The sequence below is a fragment of the Haliotis rufescens genome, unplaced genomic scaffold, assembly GCF_023055435.1.
Source record: "Haliotis rufescens isolate VD_foot unplaced genomic scaffold, xgHalRufe1.0.p SCAF_1, whole genome shotgun sequence".
NCBI classification, from domain to species: domain Eukaryota; kingdom Metazoa; phylum Mollusca; class Gastropoda; order Lepetellida; family Haliotidae; genus Haliotis; species Haliotis rufescens.
The window spans coordinates 3,269,485-3,291,942 of record NW_025963779.1 but is presented as its reverse complement, the minus strand read 5'-3'; the positions used below and the strand labels follow the sequence as shown (position 1 = coordinate 3,291,942).

The 22,458-nt window shown below is 42.5% G+C and overlaps 1 protein-coding gene across 1 annotated transcript in view; it reads right to left on the bottom strand.

Annotated features, from left to right (window-relative positions):
* Positions 1-11,475: 11,475 nt before the first annotated feature.
* Positions 11,476-22,458, bottom strand: part of LOC124147016 (retinal dehydrogenase 2-like) — a 31,107-nt gene continuing 20,124 nt past the window's right edge. Inside the window, exons 8-14 of the mRNA XM_046517612.2 lie at positions 22,184-22,286; positions 20,413-20,597; positions 16,641-16,805; positions 16,165-16,322; positions 13,948-14,022; positions 13,596-13,635; positions 11,476-13,083 (exon numbers count right to left, since the gene is read on the bottom strand). Coding sequence (XP_046373568.1) covers positions 13,051-13,083; positions 13,596-13,635; positions 13,948-14,022; positions 16,165-16,322; positions 16,641-16,805; positions 20,413-20,597; positions 22,184-22,286 — 759 coding nt within the window. The 3' untranslated portion in view covers positions 11,476-13,050. The remainder of the gene's footprint in view (positions 13,084-13,595; positions 13,636-13,947; positions 14,023-16,164; positions 16,323-16,640; positions 16,806-20,412; positions 20,598-22,183; positions 22,287-22,458) is intronic.

Sequence of the window (22,458 nt, the reverse complement as noted above, 5' to 3'; positions counted from 1 at the left end):
CAACAGAGCTAGGCAGTGTTCACTAGTGTGTGTGTGTGTGTGTGGGGGGGGGGGGGGGGGGGGGGGGGAAGCACCCTGGTAAAGCCTTATCTCCCAGCTGTGTTGTTTATGCAGTTATCGTTGTGTACACACTGCGCATGTTTGCATAATGCAGTACACGACTCACTCGTGATAATGCATGGCCGTGTTGCACTGTCTGTCTCCTTTAAGACAGCCTCCGGGGTGTAGTGGATAGTGGCTGTCGCTATGTAAATGCAATACTTAATGCTATAATACTGCTTAATACAAATCTTGAAAGCATTGAAAAAAGGGTGCGATTTCAAAGTAAAGTTCTGAAAGAAATTGTTTAAAAAATATATATTAACGGAAACTTTTATTTATACCATGAATTTGTTTATAAAGTTGAATCATCTGCGCACCAAGTACAATTTGATTTTGTGTTCCGCGCACCCCACTACCGATTCCCAAATACCCTAAAAGTCCCAATGTAGACCCCCGAATCCCGCGTACCCACAGGGGGTTGTAAGACATGACGTTAAACCCATGTCACATCACCTTGTTTACCTGTATTAAATAAATAATAACTGCATGTTTCGTCAACTGCTACCGAGATACTTTTCATGTCGTTGGTTTCAGTTAAGAATAGGCGAAAACAAACGAATAGTGCATTTAACGTGGCACTCATTATGTGAATCAGCCCTTTGATTATAGTGGAGTTATACACCATTGTGTATAGTACATGGCTTTAGTTAAAGTCCATTGGTCAAACCATGCCATCATGGGCCGATGTAACAAACATTTGGTGCAGATAAGTCCAGATAATGTAATACAATGTAACAGAAGATGTATACAGGGAGATTGGTGCATTATGGAGGCCATGTTGAATGTTGGGTTCGGATTCAGATGAATCCTGTATCCCATAATCCTGTTTGGTTTACACTCTAAATATGTATCTATAGATTCCCACATACATGATGCGAACGCACTGACAGCTAGGTGCGGTAACGTATATATGGGTGTGGCGACAAGTGAATATCTTCATTGTGTACAGAGACCAGCTCAGGCAGTGATAAGGTTACCGCAGCCATTTCACAGTGTACAATATACCAAGTTGTCGTCAGGTAGATCATTGGCGGACCCCCCTTCCCCCTCCCCGAGGTGGCTAGACTTGCTTTTGTATTCATATCTTGATTTATTTTTTTTCATAAAATAAAAATATTCCACAGTCATGGTGCAGGACTATGTAGGTACTGTCAGTGTTGGTAGTTAGTGTGTTTGGTAGTGAGATGAGCGGAAATGAAAAAGTAAAATTATTGCGTTATCAACATTTGTACTCAAATGGAAGAAATTGACACGTGTCACATGTCACATGCTCTGGTAAGTTATAATATGTACAACTCCTTCATACGTGACAATGCAAAAGTTTGACCTGTCAGTGTCGGGTTCAAAGTCCTTGCTGAAAAGGTTTGATAATCACTCGGTCATCTGTTGTGCTTGTAGCAACTGTGGCAGGCACTTGTATGCCAAGTTCTAGTTATATTCCTTTCTGGGTAAATATTACCAAAATGTCTTATGTTGTGGATGACGCTTTAAGCTTTCGAGTGGGATGGTATGTTTGTGGTATGTGTCAAAACTTTATTAGTGTCACGTGAACAGTTACAGTTGAGATGGGGGTGCTATATGGGTTGTGTTGACACTGCAGACACAGAGGTGGGGGTAGTGGTGGGGTGTAGCTGGGGGTAGAGGAAAAAGTGGGGTGGGTGGTGGAGTTTCGGGTTTGGTAGATGAGTGAGTGGATGGATGGGTGGGAGCACGCCTCAAAGACGGCGGACTGTGAACAGTAAAGTCTGGACAAGACACACCAGCCGTCGTCAGCACAACGTCCGTCCACGATGGCACACCACCGGCAACTACAAAATATGCATGTCCATCACATAACTGACATATTGGGTACTATAAATAACTACTGATTTTGATCACAGCAACAGCAATAATCCTCTCGCGTCATTCGGAATTAAGCCCCAATTATACTTCTGTCGGAGCATCTGCCAGTTCTTTGCCTTCATCGATTCTTTTGTGATGGACGATGGCTGAAGCGTCCAGGAAATAAGGCAATCAAAATACACCGCTGTTTATGCATTCACAGATAGCGAACCCGTTACATGGCCGTAGAGTGATAACTAGGATTGGCGAGTACATATATTCATTGAAAATATTTAGATACTGTTATATAACAGATTTGTCCCATCACGTGAGCAGCCAGACATTCGAGTAGAAACAATAGTGTCTTCGAATTCTAGACTGACCGCCTCCTTTGCAGAGTATGTACCGGAACGGGTTTCATTCCATTTGTTGACCGCCTCCGTGGTCAAGCATCTGCCCGGAGAGCGGAAGGTCGGCCGCGTCTGACCAAAAGACGTGAAAAGATGCTACTTGTTGTTACCCTGCCTGGCGCTCGGCATTAAGGTCCAAAAACAAGAACTGGTCAGCTCGGAGTCTGTATACTGTGTCTGAGTGGGGTATTCATGTTAAACCCGGGTCCACGGCGTGACGAGCGAACGCTTTAATCACTGGGCTACCCCACCGCCCCCGGCACTCATTGGAGATGTGATTAAACCATGCAATGGGAAGGTGTCAACTGTTGGTAACTGTATTAAAACATGCAGACAGCATAACCACCTCCCCTGAAGACAGGCAGACAACTTGGATAAATGGAGAACTGTGAATGATCAAGACGTTCAACTAAGTCTTCTGCTTGCACTAGTCTGGGCTCATGTCTGTTTTTTGTTTTTTTTCTAACCCACTGAGATACCAAACTGTAGTTAAAACATGGACACTGCACTGATCCCCATTCGGACAGAGAGTCCGAGCAGACCAATCCTTGTTTTATTTCGTTATGCTGAAAGTCAAGCAGGACAACAACAAGTACCATCTTTCGTCGTCTTTCGGTATGCCGCTGTCGGTACACCGACATTCCGCTCTCCAGGCGGTGGACGCGGGTGTGTCAAAATGGGATTCACCCGTGAAGATCCGGGTCAGAATAGATCCTTAGCAACCCATGCTTGCGGTAAAAGGTGACTTCACTTGTCGCGAGAGGCGACGAACGGGATCGGGTGGTCAGGCTCGCTGACTTGGTTGGTGCATGTCATTGTATCCCGATTGCGTGGATCGATGCTCATGATGTCAATCACTGGGTTGACTGAGCCAGACTAGATTATTTACAGACCGCCGTCATATGGCGTTCAACAACAAACAAACAAAATGGGGTATTTGCGTGAGGGATGTACATATTGTAAGTTGTCGTTGTTGTTGTTGTTTGTTGTTTAACGCCGCACTCAGCAATATTCCAGCTATATGACGGCGGTCTGTAAATAATCGAGTCTGGACCAGACAATACAGTGATTGACATCATGAGCATCAATTCACGCAATTTGGGATCGATGACATGCATCAACCAAGTCAGCGAGCCTGACCACCCGATCCCGTTAGTCGCCTTTTACAAGCATAGTCGCCTTTTACGGCAAGCATGGGTTGCTGAAGACCTATCCTACCCCGGATCTTCACGGGTCTATTGTAAGTTCTCGTCAGGTAATCAGCGCCAGGTTATACGTGATAATCGAGCACAATCAGACTGGCCTTATCTGTATGCGTTGTTTGTTGTTTAACGCCGGTGTCCCGGTATAAACTCTCCCCCGTACAAATTCACCCCCCGGAGAGTTTATACCGGTACAGATTCTCCCCCGGAGAATCTGTTCTGAAATAAAATCTCCCCCGGGCGGATATGTTTCGCGCCCCCCTCAGTATAAAGTCTCCCCCCTGATTATTCGGTTTGTTGCAATGTCTTTCAGTACTATATTCTTTAAATAGTTATCTTTAATGTAAGGAGGGTTACTTTAAAAAATAGATTATGAAATATGGTCATAATGAATTGATATTTCAGCATATTTTATTTGGTAACTGTACCTTCCATCCTAAAATAATTATAAGACATAATCACACCAAACAAATTTGAATGAAATGACTTAATGTAACAAATACATGTACGGTTACTGTTGTAACAGAATTCAGAAATCTTATTAATCCTCGCAAACATCCGGTTTTACCACTAACTACGTAAAAACTGTCAACATACCCACGCGCGCCTCCAGCTCAGGCTGTCCGTTATACTCTGATTTCAGATCTAAAATATATTCCTTAATACAGGCTACGATTTGAAAATGGTATCAGTGTAATATCAGTGGCTAAAATATCATGGTGCAAGCAGGTTTCTGTTAAACATACAACATCATAACTATCTAATTCAGCACTGATAAAATCTACTTTGTCTTTAAGACTGCGTACGTTTAGATATATAATCTTTAAATCTGGACTATGCAAAGGTCCTGGATTCGGATGGATATCACCGCAGCCGAAGAGAAAAAAGTAAAACTAAGAATGATAATCGGAAATTAGATAAACATATTTAAACTAGAAATTATGTCCAATGAACATGATGTATTGAAGCAATTGACCTTGAATTTGTTTTCCAAAATATGCTATCATGCTTATGAAAGTGCTATCCATAAATACAGAGTTTGTTGTTTCTAATACAGTTTTTGTTGTCTGTATACATGTTTTTAAATACCAGTTTGAGTCTACATGTGAACACAATCGAATGTAAGTCTAAGAACAAAATATGAACTAATTCTCAAGAACTCCTTCATCTTTGACTGACTGATGTATTTTCAATCTTTATTCAGCACTGAAGAGACACCATGCTATAGTACGAAGCATTAAGTTTATGAAAAATCAGCATTGATTTTGACTCCATAAACTGTCATAAAGTATTCATAAAGTATCAGGGGTCATTTCAACTTGCAAAATGATTGACATAGTCCTTTATAGAGCGAGGATTGGGCTGTTTTCCCCCCCCGATTGACTGATATTACATGGTTTAGAACGGTACAATGAATGGTTAAGCATGCATATTACACTAATACGCGATATTTCATAAGAACATAAAACATAAAACCAATATTTATGAGTCTACATATTGATATAAGACTTTATCACTGTATCCAATTCCAAAATTTTAGATATAAACTTAGGACAGTTCAGTTTGCAATTCTTCAACCTTTAATTCATCACAGGATGTGTAGCTAGACGACGGGAATCTATAGTCTTGACTGTGTTTTCTTTGATGAGAATGTTTCTCACCGACCTTAGTGTGTAGGGGTGTGATATCCTGGGCAGGAAATGACAGTGTTTTGACTACTCCTCTTTCATTAATTAACGTGTTGGGCATCCCTAATGAACCTTTACTAATTCATGTTAAACCAACACAGGATGTTTTCTGGAAGTGGACAATCGCGAATGGCATAGGGCTGACACGACACGTGTTAATAACTTCTTAAGTTACTAAACAATCTTTGTACCTAACGACTAGCATATAAACATCGTCTCTGATTTGACCGTGACGGGGCTTCTCCCTTAACTCAGAAAAAACAACAGGAATAGTATTCAAACATAAAAACATGAAACCCGCCTCCCCAATCCTCCAGCTAAACAACCAAACAATCAAATTTCAAAAACAAACCAAATTCTTAGGACTTATTTTCGATGAACATCTCACCTGGGATGCTCACATCCAAAACCTAACAACTAAATGCAGTAAAGACCTAAACACCCTAGTTGCCTCACTGGCTCAAACTGGGGAGCCTCCAAAGATACCCTCCTCTCACTCTACATATCACTAATTAGATCAAAACTAGACTACGGCTGCGCCATATACAACACCCTAAACAACTCTCTATCTAAAAAACTTGACTCAATACAATATCAGGCTCTCAAACTAATTACACGCACCCAACATGGCACCTCCTACACTTCACTTCAGGCCTTAACAGGAGAAATGCCACTAAGTTTACGCAGGGAACAGCTAAGCTTAAATTTCTGGGCCGCATCCTAATCAAACCCTCTGATCCAAAACTTAATAAACCAAAATATCAGCCCCAAAAACCAAGCTCTAGCTCGTAAACACCCCTTACTTACCCCAATATCCCAAAGAATAACAAACTACCTAAATGAACACCAAATAAAAAATCTTAAACAAAACTGCAAACAATCAAATATCTTCACCCCTAAACTTAAAATACCCAAAATAGACACAACACTAGCTAGCCAAATAAATAAACAAACCGACCCAAACATAGCTAAAACCACCACACTAGCATACATACACGAAAATTGGCCAAATTGGTGTCACATTTACACGGACGGATCTTCAGATCCGACCTCCAAACACACAGGTTTCGGAGTCCATACCACACAACCAACTAAAACTACACAATCCTTCCGACTCCCAAACAACCAATCAATATTCACGGCAGAACTAATGGGCATGGCCTCAGCCCTCCATAGTCAAGAATCCAAAAACCACAATAAAATCCTAATACTTACCGACTCCCTAAGTGGACTGCAAGCCCTCCAAAACAAAAATACCAAAAACCGACCTAAATTAATAAATCTAATACTTAAAAGCTCCAACGACCTAACTAACGCAGGCAAACAAATAACCTTCTTGTGGATACCCGCCCACGTAGGAATATACGGTAATGAAAACGCCGATAAGGCAGCTAAACAATCCCTCAAAATCCCAGAAAGAAGCTTAAACCTACCCATCTCAAAATCAGAAATTAAAAGTGTAAACAAGCAAAAAATCACCAAAAAATGGCATAACCTACATCTAAACTCAAATAGCCAAATCAAAAAAGTACTCAGCAAACCACTAACCAAACCAAAAATTCACCATCCATCAAAAGAAATCGACAGAGTAATCACTAAACTCCAAACAGGACACACCAACCTAAATAACCACCTAAAAAAAATATAAAAAAAATACTACAGGTAACTGCCCACACTGCAAACAACTAGAAACCCCAGAACACGCACTCATCTACTGCACACACTACCTAACACATCGAACCGCATTACAAACCACCCTCAATCTAAACAAGGCTCTCACTCTAGAAGCAATACTAAACCCACAAAATAAACTAGAAAACTTCAAGGCCTTAGGCGTATTCTTAATCAAAACGGAACTAATAAAACGCATCTAAAAACACTATAATCCACCAAATCAAAATTACATAAACACACAAACATCCACCATACCCAGCTCCCTTAGTTCTCCTCCCCTACCCCATCGGCATCTATTCCAAATCTCAAAATTCCCAAATTCTATATAAGCAACCCCTAAAGCCCCCTCTTGGGTTGCACACACCACTTTCGCCCCTTTCGGAAACACATTAAATGGCCTGTCCGGGCCCGTGTGCGAAATACGCATCAGTCGGAAAGCGCACGTTAAATCTCCAAAGTAAGTAAGTAAGTAAGTAAGTTGACCGTGTGCTATCCACACAATCTTACCGACTCCCTAACAACCAATCTATATTCACGGCCGAACTAATGGGCATGGCCTCAGCCCTGCATAACCAACAATCAAAAAACAACAAAAAAATCCTAATTCTCACTGACTCGCTTAGTGGGCTACAAAGCCCTCCAAAACAAAAATACCAAAAAACGACCTAAATTAATAAACCAAATACTTAAAAGCTCCAACGACCTAACAAAAGCAGGCTAACAATCTAGAAATAAACCAACCCTACAAAATGGAGGAGCTCCTCTACGTAATCCAAAACAGGAAAAAGGGCACAGCCCCAGGATAAGACCTAACTTCTTAACAAATAATTAAAAAAAAAACACCTAAAACTATATCCTACTCCCTGGAAACAGGCCCTAGTCATACCAATCACTAAACCTAATAAACCAGCTAATCAAGCTAACTCATATCGACCAATATCTCAACTTCAAACTTATGCAAAGTAATGGAATCAATGGCTAAAAATAGATTACAACATTACCTAACCCAAAATAACATCAACTATTGAACTGCATGGCAAGTATTTATAAAACGACCGGGGGCGGAAATATTCTGGGGGGAGATTTTATTTCGTAGGGTGGGGGAGAGTTTATTTCGAGAGGGGCGGAACTGTACCGGTATAAATTCGCCGGGGGGAGACTTTATTCTGGGGGCGAATATATTTCGTGACACCGGCCGCACACAGCAATATTCCAGCTGTATGGCGGCGGCCTGCAAATCGAGTCTGGACCAGACAATCCAGTGATCGACGCACCTGGAGTACGATGGCACATTACTAACCAAGTCACCAAGCCTGATCCTCTGATCCATTTAGTCGTCTTTTACGACCAGCATAGGTAGCTGGGGACCTCTATTCTTACCCAGAATCACCATGGTAAATATGTTCATGAAGTCTGCACGGTGTGTCACCCCTATCAATGAAACTAATCGTGTATTTAAACGAGCGTGTTCTGCTCAATCACCATCACATTGATACGGGAGTGATTTCACGCCTGAACGCAGTAGTTGATTGAAGATGTTTTGAAATTGAGCTATCTTTGTTCTAATTGTTACTAACTGTTGCTTCCGTTACAGTTATTCCCTTCTTTGTGCATATAGGTGGCTATCGCACTCATGTTAACACAGCATTATTCGTGTCCGTTATGTGTGAAGTGAACAATTTAGCAGCTGGTATTTGTGAATAGTTTCAGCGACCTCAAGTAACGACTGTTTTCATAGCAGTCATGCATTTCCTACCTTTAACGTGTTTTATATGCTGGTACTCATGGCAATTATTTCCTTGGTATTGCTTTAGGGATAACTGAAATACAATTTGTCCAGGATATGCTCGGGGTTTACATCATGAAACAACAACTCTGAAAGGAGTGAGCGAGTTGTGTTTAAAGCCACTTTTAACGTTATTCCAGTTATATCACGGCGTGCCAGCTTAATGTGGGAGGAAAGCCCGAAGTGATGCAGGTCTCCATCTTCCCGAGGCAAGTGAGTTAACTGACTATAAACTGGACTTTTAAAGTTAGTTAACTCCCTTGCCTCGGAAAGATGGCAGGTCTCAGACGTTCACCACTTCGGTGAAACCCACGAGCAGTTTATGGCGCTGACAAACCTAGAAACATAATCCGGGCGACTGTGAAAAGAACAGGCAGACCCAAACACAACAACGGATACACCCACACTCACTACCAATGGTGGAGTTGGAACACAGTTGAGCAATCTATACACCTGGGTGCCCTTGTACAAAGCGATCTTAGCGCCAAGGTGATGCAACTCCTATACCTTAACATAGAATTACGACAGGCCCAACGCTAAGGTTGTTTTGTACAAGGGCACACTTGTCTGGTCTCTGATAAAGTAGGGCAACCAATACACCTTGTCAGGCTTGTGTTAAAATAGGGCAACCAATACACCTGGTCAGGCTTGTGTTAAAGTAGGGCAACCAATACACCTGGTCAGGCTTGTGTTAAAGTAGGACAACCAATACACCTGGTCAGGCTTGTGTTAAAGTAGGTCAACCAATACACCTTGTCAGGCTTGTGTTAAAGTAGGGCAACCAATACACCTTGTCAGGCTTGTGTTAAAGTAGGGCAACCAATACACCTTGTCAGGCTTGTGTTAAGTAGGACAACCAATACACCTGGTCAGGCTTGTGTTAAAGTAGGGCAACCAATACACATGGTCAGGCTTGTGTTAAAGTAGGGCAACCAATACACATGGTCAGGCTTGTGTTAAAGTAGGGCAACCAATATACCTGGTCAGGCATGTCTTAAAGTAGGGCAATCAATACACCTGGTCAGGCTTGTGTTAAAGTAGGGCAACCAATACACCTGGTCATGCTTGTGTTAAATTAGGGCAACCAATACACCTGGTCAGGCTTGTGTTATAGTAGGGCAACCAATACACCTGGTCAGGCTTGTGTTAAAGTAGGGCAACCAATATACCTAGTCAGACATGTGTTAAAGCAGGGCAACCAATACACCTGGTCAGACATGTCTCTAAGTAGGGCAACCAATACAACTGGTCAGACATGTGTTAAAGTAGGGCAACCAATACACCTGGTCAGGCTTAAATTAAAGTAGGACAACCAATACACCTGGTCAGGCTTGTGTTTAAGTAGGGCAACCAATACACCTGGTCAGGCTTGAGTTAAAGTAGGGCAACCAATACACCTGGTCAGACTTGTGTTAAAGTAGAGCAACCAATACACCTGGTCAGGCTTGTGTTAAAGTAGGGCAACTAATACACCTGGTCAGGCTTGTGTTAAAGTAGGGCAACCAATACACCTGGTCAGACATGTCTTAAAGTAGGGCAATCAATACACCTGGTCAGACATGTGTTAAAGTAGGGCAACCAATACACCTGGTCAGGCTTAAATTAAAGCAGGTCAACCAATACACCTTGTCAGGCTTGTGTTATAGTAGGGCAACCAATACACCTGGTCAGGCTTGTGTTATAGTAGGGCAACCAATACACCTGGTCAGGCTTGTGTTAAAGTAGAGCAACCAATACACCTGGTCAGGCTTGTGTTAAAGTAGGACAACCAATATACCTGGTCAGACATGTCTCTAAGTAGGGCAACCAATACACCTGGTCAGTCTTGTGTTAAAGTAGGACAACCAATACACCTTGTCTGGCTTGTGTTAAAGTAGGGAAACCAATACATCTTGTCAGGCTTGTGTTAAAGTAGAGCAACCAATACACCTGGTCAGGCTTGTGTTATAGTAGGACAACCAATACATCTTGTCAGGCTTGTGTTAAAGTAGAGCAACCAATACATCTTGTCAGGCTTGTGTTAAAGTAGGACAACCAATACACCTTGTCTGGCTTGTGTTAAAGTAGGTCAACCAATACACCTGGTCAGGCTTAAATTAAAGAAGGGCAACCAATACACCTGGTCAGGCTTGTGTTAGAGTAGGGCAACCAATACACCTGGTCAGGCTTGTGTTAAAGTAGGGCAACCAATATACCTGGTCACACATGTCTCTAAGTAGGGCAATCAATACACCTGGTCAGACATGTGTTAAAGTAGGGCAACCAATACACCTGGTCAGGCTTAAATTAAAGTAGGACAACCAATACACCTGGTCAGGCTTAAATTAAAGTAGGACAACCAATACACCTTGTCAGGCTTGTGTTAGAGTAGGGCAACCAATACACCTGGTCATGCTTGTGGTATAGTAGGGCAACCAATATACCTGGTCAGACATGTCTCTAAGTAGGGCAATCAATACACCTGGTCAGGCTTGTGTTAAAGTAGGGAAACCAATACACCTGGTCAGGCTTGTGTTAAAGTAGGGAAACCAATACACCTGGTCAGGCTTGTGTTAAAGTAGGGCAACCAATACACCTGGTCAGGCTTGTGTTAAAGTAGGGCAACCAATACACCTGGTCAGGCTTGTGTTAAAGTAGGGCAACCAATACACCTGGTCAGGCTTGTGTTAAAGTAGGGCAGCCAATACACCTGGTCAGGCTTGTGTTAAAGTAGGACAACCAATACACCTGGTCAGGCTTGTGTTAAAGTAGGGCAACCAATACACCAGGTAACATAATAATAACACTCACTCAAAGCAGACTGATTTATTACTTTCAAAAATAAATAAAAAAAAATAACAAAAGAAGAAAAGATCTTTGGGCAAATCACCACCTGATCAAATAATAGCAAAATCTTGTTTCAATAAAAAAAGCAGATGCTTTACTAACCATGGCGGTATTCAAACTAAAGACAGGCAGAAACTATCAGACCAAGTAGTCACACTTGCCTATAATACTGTTGTTGTCCACTCCCCTCATCTCACACAGCACAACACTGAATAAATAATGCCTTATAATGGCCCATGACAAAATCACCAGTATATGTGAACTAAAGAATGTAAAACGGCTTACTGCCTCTACTTTTTAGTTTTCGTGAGCATCCAGTACTTCAACAGCTACTCTTGTTCCAAACACTAACAGAAGCTCATGCTGAGAAGTGTTCGGAATCTCAAACAAAACATATCATTAACTTTTCAACAATCCTAACAAACTGTTTGCAAACTCAAGTCTAAATACTTGATCAAATGTTGATTGAATTGGCATTAAAAACAATATGACACACAATAACCTGAGCAATAACAATACTGAACATCATTGGATTGCTTTGTTGATCATTTATACAAATATGCACCATTAGGACAATGATTGTCTGTAATTAAAATATTAAGTAAAATTTCCTAAGTAGATCACAGCACCATATTTTCAGCACTAAAACTGGCTTGGAATCACATTGAATACAACAATCACTGCCATTGGTCAGTCGTAACTGGAGGAAATACAATACCTGACTTAGAACATGCAGGTGTCGTACCAGTAACATATACTCACCTCCAAAAGAAACGCAAATTATAGATACACATAGAGACGTTTGTACGTTAAGAAGACGTGTATACAGTGTGTACCACTTAATGACAAAACTAACAATCGGTCAAGTGTTACCACATTGTCTTTATTCTTATCACGATATGCTGCATGTGATTTCCAAACTTTACACGCTAATTCTGCACAAGAGAAAAGTGCATTAAACTATGACATCACATGTGATGCGTTCATGAGCGTCAGTTCAGACAACATACCAGTATGTTCGTTTGTGCATTGAACCAACATAATATCTTTTGAATATGAGTAATATTCCTATATTCACCAAAATGTATGGTATTTGCGTATCTTTTGTTGGTGAGTATATTTAATGAATCACAAGACACATGAACAAGCAATAACCATGGCGAAGCAGCTGTGCAGGATGTTACCAGGCTCGTCCACGGCTGACTAGACACAAGTAATTAGTATGTTTAATTCCACGTAAATTGGGGAAGTAGATAGATTAACCAGGTTCAATAATTGGTTGTGCAACTTTAATGAGATGTTATTAGTTCCACAGCTGACATCCTGATCTGGATACAGTAACATCAGTTGTCACATATTGCTGGTATGTCCTGTCATCGGTCGGTGTAACCTGTATGTGCCAGGCAATATGGCAAGGGATATTGTCCTGTCCTTTAACACAAATTTGGTATCAGCTGATTGGTCATCAATAGGAAGCTGGTTTCTGATCATCATTAGTTCTTTAAAAGGCAATAATCTTTTACAGCATCAGCATCAGCATCCTAGGAGTTCTTCTGGGGGACTTTGATGACCACCTGTTGAACAACAACCCATGCACATCAGCAGCTTGTACAGGGAATAATGCTCAGTACAATTTAGAATGCACATGTATATATCATACACTTGCTAATCAAGGATGATTTCAGCAATATTCCTGCCACTCTACGACAGGAACACGAGAATGGGCTTCATACATCATACCCATGTGGAAAGTGGAACCCAGACTCCTACATGACAAACGAACGCCAGAAACCTTCCTCACTGCCCCCATAGGGTGAGTGAGTGAGTGTGGTATTATGCCGCTTTTAGCAATATTCCAGCAATATCACAGCAGGGGACACCAGAAATGGGCTCAACACATTGTACCCATGTATGGAATTGAAACCAGGTCTTCGTCATGACGAGCGAGCGCTTTAACCACACAGTACAATAGTCCATGACAAAGGTTGTACCCAACAAGGTGCTGTACTGTATCTGTAACCATCTAAGCATTGTGGATTTTCCATGAAGGATGCAGAAATACCCTCACTGTTAAAAGACTACTCACATTTTTCACTTCAATGTACTGTTGAAGGCCATATTCACCCCTGAAATAAAAAAGATGAATACAAATACACATTATTCAAAGGTAGAGCTATAAGGCCCTGTAGCTCACCTGACAATTGTTAAGTACAATCAGGATCTTGTCAGTAGTTTGGAGATGAAACTCTCCACACAAAATCGTGGCCACGACAGACCCACTGGAAATCTATTTCAACCCTTTAAATGCTGGTGTCCTCATGGGTAAATAAGTTTACAAAGTGCAAGGAAATGAATTGTGCCTAACTAATGGACACGGAGACACTGACCAATAAAACATATATAGCCAAAGTCCGACAAGGAATAAAAGCAATACTCACATCTCTCGCCCAAGGCCGGACATCTTGAATCCACCAAATGGGGCTTGAGCATTGACAGCTAGGTAGCAGTTGACCCTGCAAAGGGGAGACAATCCAGTAATTCCTTATTTCATTCATCGATGCTTATGTTCCTAATGTATTCGGGGTGCAATGAATACACTGAGGCGAATATAGGGTACGAATATTAATTCACGAAAATATTAACAAGTCAACAGTTGACGTATTATTTGTTCTATTCAGTGGAACAATAACAACATAAATTATTTGACATGTTTTGTTAATTATTAGTGAGTGAGTGAGTTGGGTTTAACGCCGCTTTTAACAGTATTCCAGTTATATCACGGCGTGTCAGCTTAATGTGGGAGGAAAGCCCGAAGTGATGCAGGTCTCAGACGTTTACCACTTAGGTGAAACCCACGCGCACGGGTATGGTGCTGACAAACCTAGAAACATAATTGGGGTGAACCGGGATTCGAACCCACAACCATAGGTTTCTGGCGTGCCCAAGGGACGCAACTCTGCACAGCGAATTGCGGCGCCTTAGACGACTGGGCCACCAGTGCCCCCTTGTTAATTATTAAAATATTATACATTCTATATACTGCACTAATCTAGGTACTAGAATCTGCTCAAATGCGACAATGACCAGTGACCAAAATACTGTCACAATAAATATTGTTTTAGAGTGTTGTCTTTTGAAGACATCTATGTATATAAAATGTTCTTATGGATATTTTTAGGTACAGGGTATGTAAATGCACATAAATATTCAATTCTAGAGGCCACAAATAACAAATTCGATCATGAATGGATACGGTTCAATTCACCGAAAACGCGAGTGAATCGTAACAGCCCTATAATGTATCCAGATTGGGAAAATGTCCACAAGAAGTTTCAATTTTCAGTATGGTCAAAACTTATAGGTCAAATTGACTTCAAGATTTACAATTTTACAAAAAACAGAACTTACGTGTAGAGCCCCACAACTATATCACTGAGATGGGTATTACCCGGTGCATGCTGATGCCATGTAAAATAAAACTGCATTTAGCACCAAATATTCCCATTGGTGGGAACTTTCAGCTCTACTGGTCCAGCAGTTCTTTTCATTTACAATATGGCTGCTGGCAAGCATACTTGAATTGCAGTCAAGACGCCTTGACCATCTCACCACCAAGTTGCAGGCCTCAGGCCCCTTAAGCTATACAGAAGATGAACTTATCTTATTATAAGATTAACAAATCAAAGATGGCTACCTTGTAATTCCAATTTTGATGCCTTGAAAATACTTGAACCCCTTTAAAGTAACAAACATCCACACAAAGTTTCAGCTGAATCCAACAAGCCATTTCGGAAGAGAAGAAAGAGAAAAGTCGTGATGGAAAACACAAGCCCAGGACCGTTGAGTTAATAAGCAAGCCTTACAGGACTTAATGGTACACTGCATGTCACAATTATTACATAGAAGATATGACGTCATGGTCGGATACAGTAAAGCACCAAACACACTCTCGGTTTCTATTGTGTCATTGCAAAATGTTTTACCACACACACTTGGGAATATTGTACCTTCTGCAATATTGCCTTCTGACAATGGCTGAGAAAATGTATTTTTCTATATATGTCCGCATCCGCAATGACGCGGCTTTCAAATTAGCTGTGTCAGTCACAGGTGATTATTGTGATTTGAAACCTCTGATTGACCAATCAGATTTGAGTATAATACAAATTGATGTTGGAATACTACAATCATCCTGTTCCAAGTGTACCAACCAATTTTCAGTCAGTTGTTATGCACTGAGTACAAACTCTATTCACCTACGAAATCACCGAATCGTGTAGAAACTCTATTCACCAACAAAATCAGCCTATCGTGTAGAAATTCTATTCACCAACAAAATCAGCTTATCGTGTAGAAACTCTATTCACCAACAAAATCACCCTATCGTGTAGAAACTCTATTCACCAACAAAATCAGCTTATCGTGTAGAAACTCTATTCACCAACAAAATCACCCTATCGTGTAGAAACTCTATTCACCAACAAAATCAGCTTATCGTGTAGAAACTCTATTCACCAACAAAATCAGCTTATCGTGTAGAAACACTATTCACCAACGAAATCACATCACGTGTAGATACTTACTGTATTCAATGTTTCTGGTAATCATGTTAAACAATGCATTAATATTGCTGGGAGACGATGGGGCCAACTCACCACACTGTTCCAGCCTTGATTCCACCGGCGAAGGCCAATGCCTTGTTTATGTCATTGGTGAAAATGGCTGCTCCCAGACCATATGCCGTGTTATTGGCTCGCTCCAGCACCTCATCCAAGGTCTTGAACTTGATTATTTGCTGAACAGGTCCAAATATCTGCAAATCATTTATAAATAAAAGAAGGTTATGTCAAAGCATAAAGACTTTAAGGCCTTAAGGACATGCATAAAAAATGTTTGCTTTTCAAAGTCAATTGCAAAACAAACTCCTCATACTACTTATGTTGACGGTGAAAGTCGTGGTGTCCATGAGGATGGCGACAGAATGTGGCCAAGTACTTTTGTTGTCATGGAGCTGATATTGTGTCAAGCTGATGCAAGTTAGATAACGTTAATGTCATCTGAGTTCCACAACAGGTGGACAGAGATTCGCACGCACGCACGCACGCACGCATGCACGTTTTGTCTGACTGACCTCTTCCCTGGCTATCCTCATGCTGTCTGTGACATTGGAGAAGACCGTGGGCTCGATGAAGAACCCCTTCTCTCCATGCCTGGTCCCGCCAATCTCACACGTAGCTCCCTCGTCCTTCCCGCTCTTGATCAGCTCCAGGATTTTCGTCAGCTGGTCACCATCAATCTGAACACATCACCAACATCACATTGAACACATCACCTACATCACCCTGAACACAGCACCTACATCACTCTGAACACATCACCTACATCACTCTGAACACATCACCTACATCACTCTGAACACATAACCTACATCACCCTGAACACATCACCTACATCACTCTGAACACATCACCTACATCACTCTGAACACATCACCTACATCACTCTGAACACATCACCTACATCACTCTGAACACAGCACCTACATCACTCTGAACACAGCACCTACATCACATTGAACACAGCACCTACATCACATTGATCACAGCACCTATACCACTCTGAACACATCACCTACACCACTCTGAACACATCACCTACATCACCCTGAACACATCACCTACATCACTCTGAACACATCACCTACATCACTCTGAACACAGCACCTACATCACTCTGAACACAGCACCTACATCACATTGAACACAGCACCTACATCACATTGATCACAGCACCTATACCACTCTGAACACAGCACCTACATCACATTGAACACATAACCTACATCACTCTGAACACATCACCTACATCACTCTGAACACATCACCTACATCACTCTGAACACAGCACCTACATCACATTGAACACAGCACCTACATCACTCTGAACACAGCACCTACATCACTCTGAACACATCACCTACATCACATTGAACACAGCACCTACATCACATTGAACACAGCACCTACATCACTCTGAACACATCACCTACATCACTCTGAACACAGCACCTACATCACATTGAACACAGCACCTACATCACATTGATCACAGCACCTATACCACTCTGAACACAGCACCTACATCACATTGAACACATAACCTACATCACTCTGAACACATCACCTACATCACTCTGAACACATCACCTACATCACTCTGAACACATCACCTACACCACTCTGAACACATCACCTACATCACTCTGAACACATCACCTACACCACTCTGAACACATCACCTACATCACTCTGAACCTATCACCTACACCACTCTGAACACATAACCTACATCACTCTGAACACAGCACCTATACCACTCTGAACACATAACCTACATCACTCTGAACACAGCACCTATACCACTCTGAACACATCACCTACATCACATTGAACACATAACCTACATCACCCTGAACCTATCACCTACATCACATTGAACACATCACCTACATCACTCTGAACACATAACCTACATCACCCTGAACCTATCACCTACATCACATTGAACACATCACCTACATCACATTGAACACATAACCTACATCACCCTGAACCTATCACCTACATCACATTGAACACATCACCTACATCACATTGAACACATCACCTACATCACCCTGAACCTATCACCTACATCACTCTGAACACATCACCTACATCACTCTGAACACATCACCTACACCACTCTGAACACATCACCTACATCACTCTGAACACATCACCTACACCACTCTGAACACATCACCTACATCACTCTGAACCTATCACCTACACCACTCTGAACACATAACCTACATCACTCTGAACACAGCACCTATACCACTCTGAACACATAACCTACATCACTCTGAACACAGCACCTATACCACTCTGAACACATCACCTACATCACATTGAACACATAACCTACATCACCCTGAACCTATCACCTACATCACATTGAACACATCATCTACATCACTCTGAACACATCACCTACACCACTCTGAACCTATCACCTACATCACATTGAACACATCACCTACATCACTCTGAACACATCACCTACACCACTCTGAACACATCACCTACATCACATTGAACACATAACCTACATCACTCTGAACCTATCACCTACATCACCCTGAACACATCACCTACATCACTAGGAACACATAACCTACATCACCCTGAACCTATCACCTACATCACATTGAACACATCACCTACATCACTCTGAACACAGCACCTACATCACTCTGAACACATCACCTACACCACTCTGAACACATCACCTACACCACTCTGAACACATCACCTACACCACTCTGAACACATCACCTACACCACTCTGAACACATCACCTACATCACTCTGAACACATCACCTACACCACTCTGAACACATCACCTACATCACTCTGAACACATCACCTACATCACTCTGAACACAGCACCTATACCACTCTGAACACATCACCTACATCACATTGAACACATAACCTACATCACCCTGAACCTATCACCTACATCACATTGAACACATCACCTACATCACTCTGAACACATCACCTACACCACTCTGAACACAGCACCTACATCACTCCGAACACATCACCTACATCACATTGAACACATCACCTACATCACTCTGAACACATCACCTACACCACTCTGAACACATCACCTACATCACCCTGAACACATCACCTACATCACCCTGAACCTATCATCTACATCACTCTGAACACATCACCTACATCACCCTGAACCTATCACCTACATCACATTGAACACATAACCTACATCACCCTGAACCTATCATCTACATCACTCTGAACACATCACCTACATCACATTGAACACATAACCTACATCACCCTGAACCTATCATCTACATCACTCTGAACACATCACCTACATCACCCTGAACCTATCACCTACATCACATTGAACACATCACCTACATCACATTGAACACATAACCTACATCACCCTGAACACATCATCTACATCACTCTGAACCTATCACCTACACCACTCTGAACCTATCACCTACATCACTCTGAACACAGCATCTACATCACTCTGAACACATCACCTACATCACTCTGAACACATCATCTACATCACCCTGAACCTATCACCTACATCACCCTGAACCTATCACCTACATCACTCTGAACACAGCACCTACATCACTCTGAACACAGCACCTACATCACATTGAACACATCACCTACATCACTCTGAACACAGCACCTACATCACTCTGAACACATCACCTACACCACTCTGAACACATCACCTACACCACTCTGAACACATCACCTACACCACTCTGAACACATCACCTACACCACTCTGAACACATCACCTACACCACTCTGAACACATCACCTACACCACTCTGAACACATCACCTACACCACTCTGAACACATCACCTACACCACTCTGAACACATCACCTACATCACATTGAACACATCACCTACACCACTCTGAACACATCACCTACACCACTCTGAACACATCACCTACACCACTCTGGACACATCACCTACACCACTCTGAACACATCACCTACATCACATTGATCACAGCACCTATACCACTCTGAACACATCACCTACACCACTCTGAACACATCACCTACATCACTAGGAACATATCATCTACATCACTCTGAACACATCACCGACATCACTCTGAACACAGAATCAGACACATACACACATGGAAACAAGTATCTCCTGGAGTACCTATCATAATTATTCGTGGGTCATTAGTTTTTGAATGGGACGACACTTTGAACACAGACCACCTCCGTATTACTGCGTCTTGTACAATGCAAATCAGTCCAACCTGAGGGCCATTCTTGGTGTTTGGGTCATAGGGGTCACCAACACTTCGTTGTTTTGCTGCCTCCACACTGCGCTTCACAAACTCATCATAGATCTCCTCCTGCACAAACGTCCTGGACCCCGCGATGCAGCACTGCCCCATGTTGGTCATCACAGCCTCATGCGCCCAGGCCACGGCATTGTCCACTGCAAGATCAGGTGCCGTCAGTGAGAGAGGGGTAAATAGAGAGAGTAAATCAAGAGCTCTCATTAGAGAGGGAGGGGTAAATCAAGAGCTGTCATCAGAGAGGGAGGAGATATATCAAGAATCAAGAGGATGCCATCAGAGAGGGAGGGTGTAAATCAAGGGATGACAACAGAGAGGGAGGGGTATATCAAGGGATGACATCAGAGAGGGAGGGTGTAAATCAAGGGATGCCATCAGAGAGGGAGGGGATAAATCAAGGGATGCCATCAGAGAGGGAGAGGTAAATCAAGGGATGCCATCAGAGAGGGAGGGTGTAAATCAAGGGATGACGTCAGAGAGGGAGGGATAAATCAAGGGATGACATCAGAGAGGGAGGGTGTAAATCAAGGGATGACATCAGAGAGGGAGAGGTAAATCAAGGGATGCCATCAGAGAGGGAGTGGTAAATCAAGGGATGCCATCAGAGAGGGAGGGTGTAAATCAAGGGATGACATCAGAGAGGGAGAGGTAGATCAAGGGATGCCATCAGAGAGGGAGTGGTAAATCAAGGGATGCCATCAGAGAGGGAGGGTGTAAATCAAGGGATGCCATCAGAGAGGGAGGGGGTAAATCAAGGGATGCCATCAGAGAGGGAGAGGTAAATCAAGGGATGCCATCAGAGAGGGAGGGTGTAAATCAAGGGATGACGTCAGAGAGGGAGGGGTAAATCAAGGGATGACATCAGAGAGGGAGGGTGTAAATCAAGGGATGACATCAGAGAGGGAGAGGTTAATCAAGGGATGCCATCAGAGAGGGAGAGGTAAATCAAGGGATGCCATCAGAGAGGGAGGGGGTAAATCAAGGGATGACATCAGAGAGGGAGGGGGTAAATCAAGGGATGCCATCAGAGAGGGAGGGGTAAATCAAGGGATGCCATTAGAGAGGGAGGGGGTTAATCAAGGGATGCCATCAGAGAGGGAGGGTGTAAATCAAGGGATGCCATCAGAGAGGGAGGGGGTAAATCAAGGGATGACATCAGAGAGGGAGGGGGGTAAATCAAGGGATGCCATCAGAGAGGGAGGGGTAAATCAAGGGATGCCATTAGAGAGCGAGGGGGTAAATCAAGGGATGTCATCACAGAGGGAGGGGTAAATCAAGGGATGCCATCAGAGAGGGAGGGGGTAAATCAAGGGATGCCATCAGAGAGGGAGGGGGTAAATCAAGGGATGCCATTAGAGAGGGAGGGTGTAAATCAAGGGAGTTTTGTTTTGGAAATATTCTAACAAGTTAATGTGGGGAATCAAACTGGGGGTTCCCGGTGACGAGTAAACCCCTTGACCAGTGGGCTAATTCAAGGCCCAAGTTTCGAGTGACTAAATGGTGTCTCATGGTGTAGTCACTAATATCACAGCTGTATTGAAGTATAGTCCACTGTGCACAGAGATGTGGATCAAGCTCAAGTGTTACAGTCAGAGTTATCTCCCTTCATGCTATGGTTGACAGAACTGCCACTTCTATCACACTCACTCCCACACAGCTCTTAATGGGGATATTGCTATTATTCATGAGTGGTAGACAGTTCATTGATGTAATTTTAAATACTCACAGTTTGAGTCAGCGAAGATGACATTGGGACTCTTTCCCCCCAGCTCCAGGGTTGTCCTTTTGAGGTTCGTGCCGGCCGCGGCAGCCATGATAACCTGGCCAATCTGAACAGCAGACAAACAGGGAAAACTTCATTCTTTTGCTCATACTACAGTGGATGACATTTCTTTATGTATTTAATGTTATTCCTTTCATCCATTACTGATTTTCATAACAAACCCCTTTGTCAGTCTTGTGTCCTTGGGCAGGTCATAATAATGATTTACACCCTGGGTC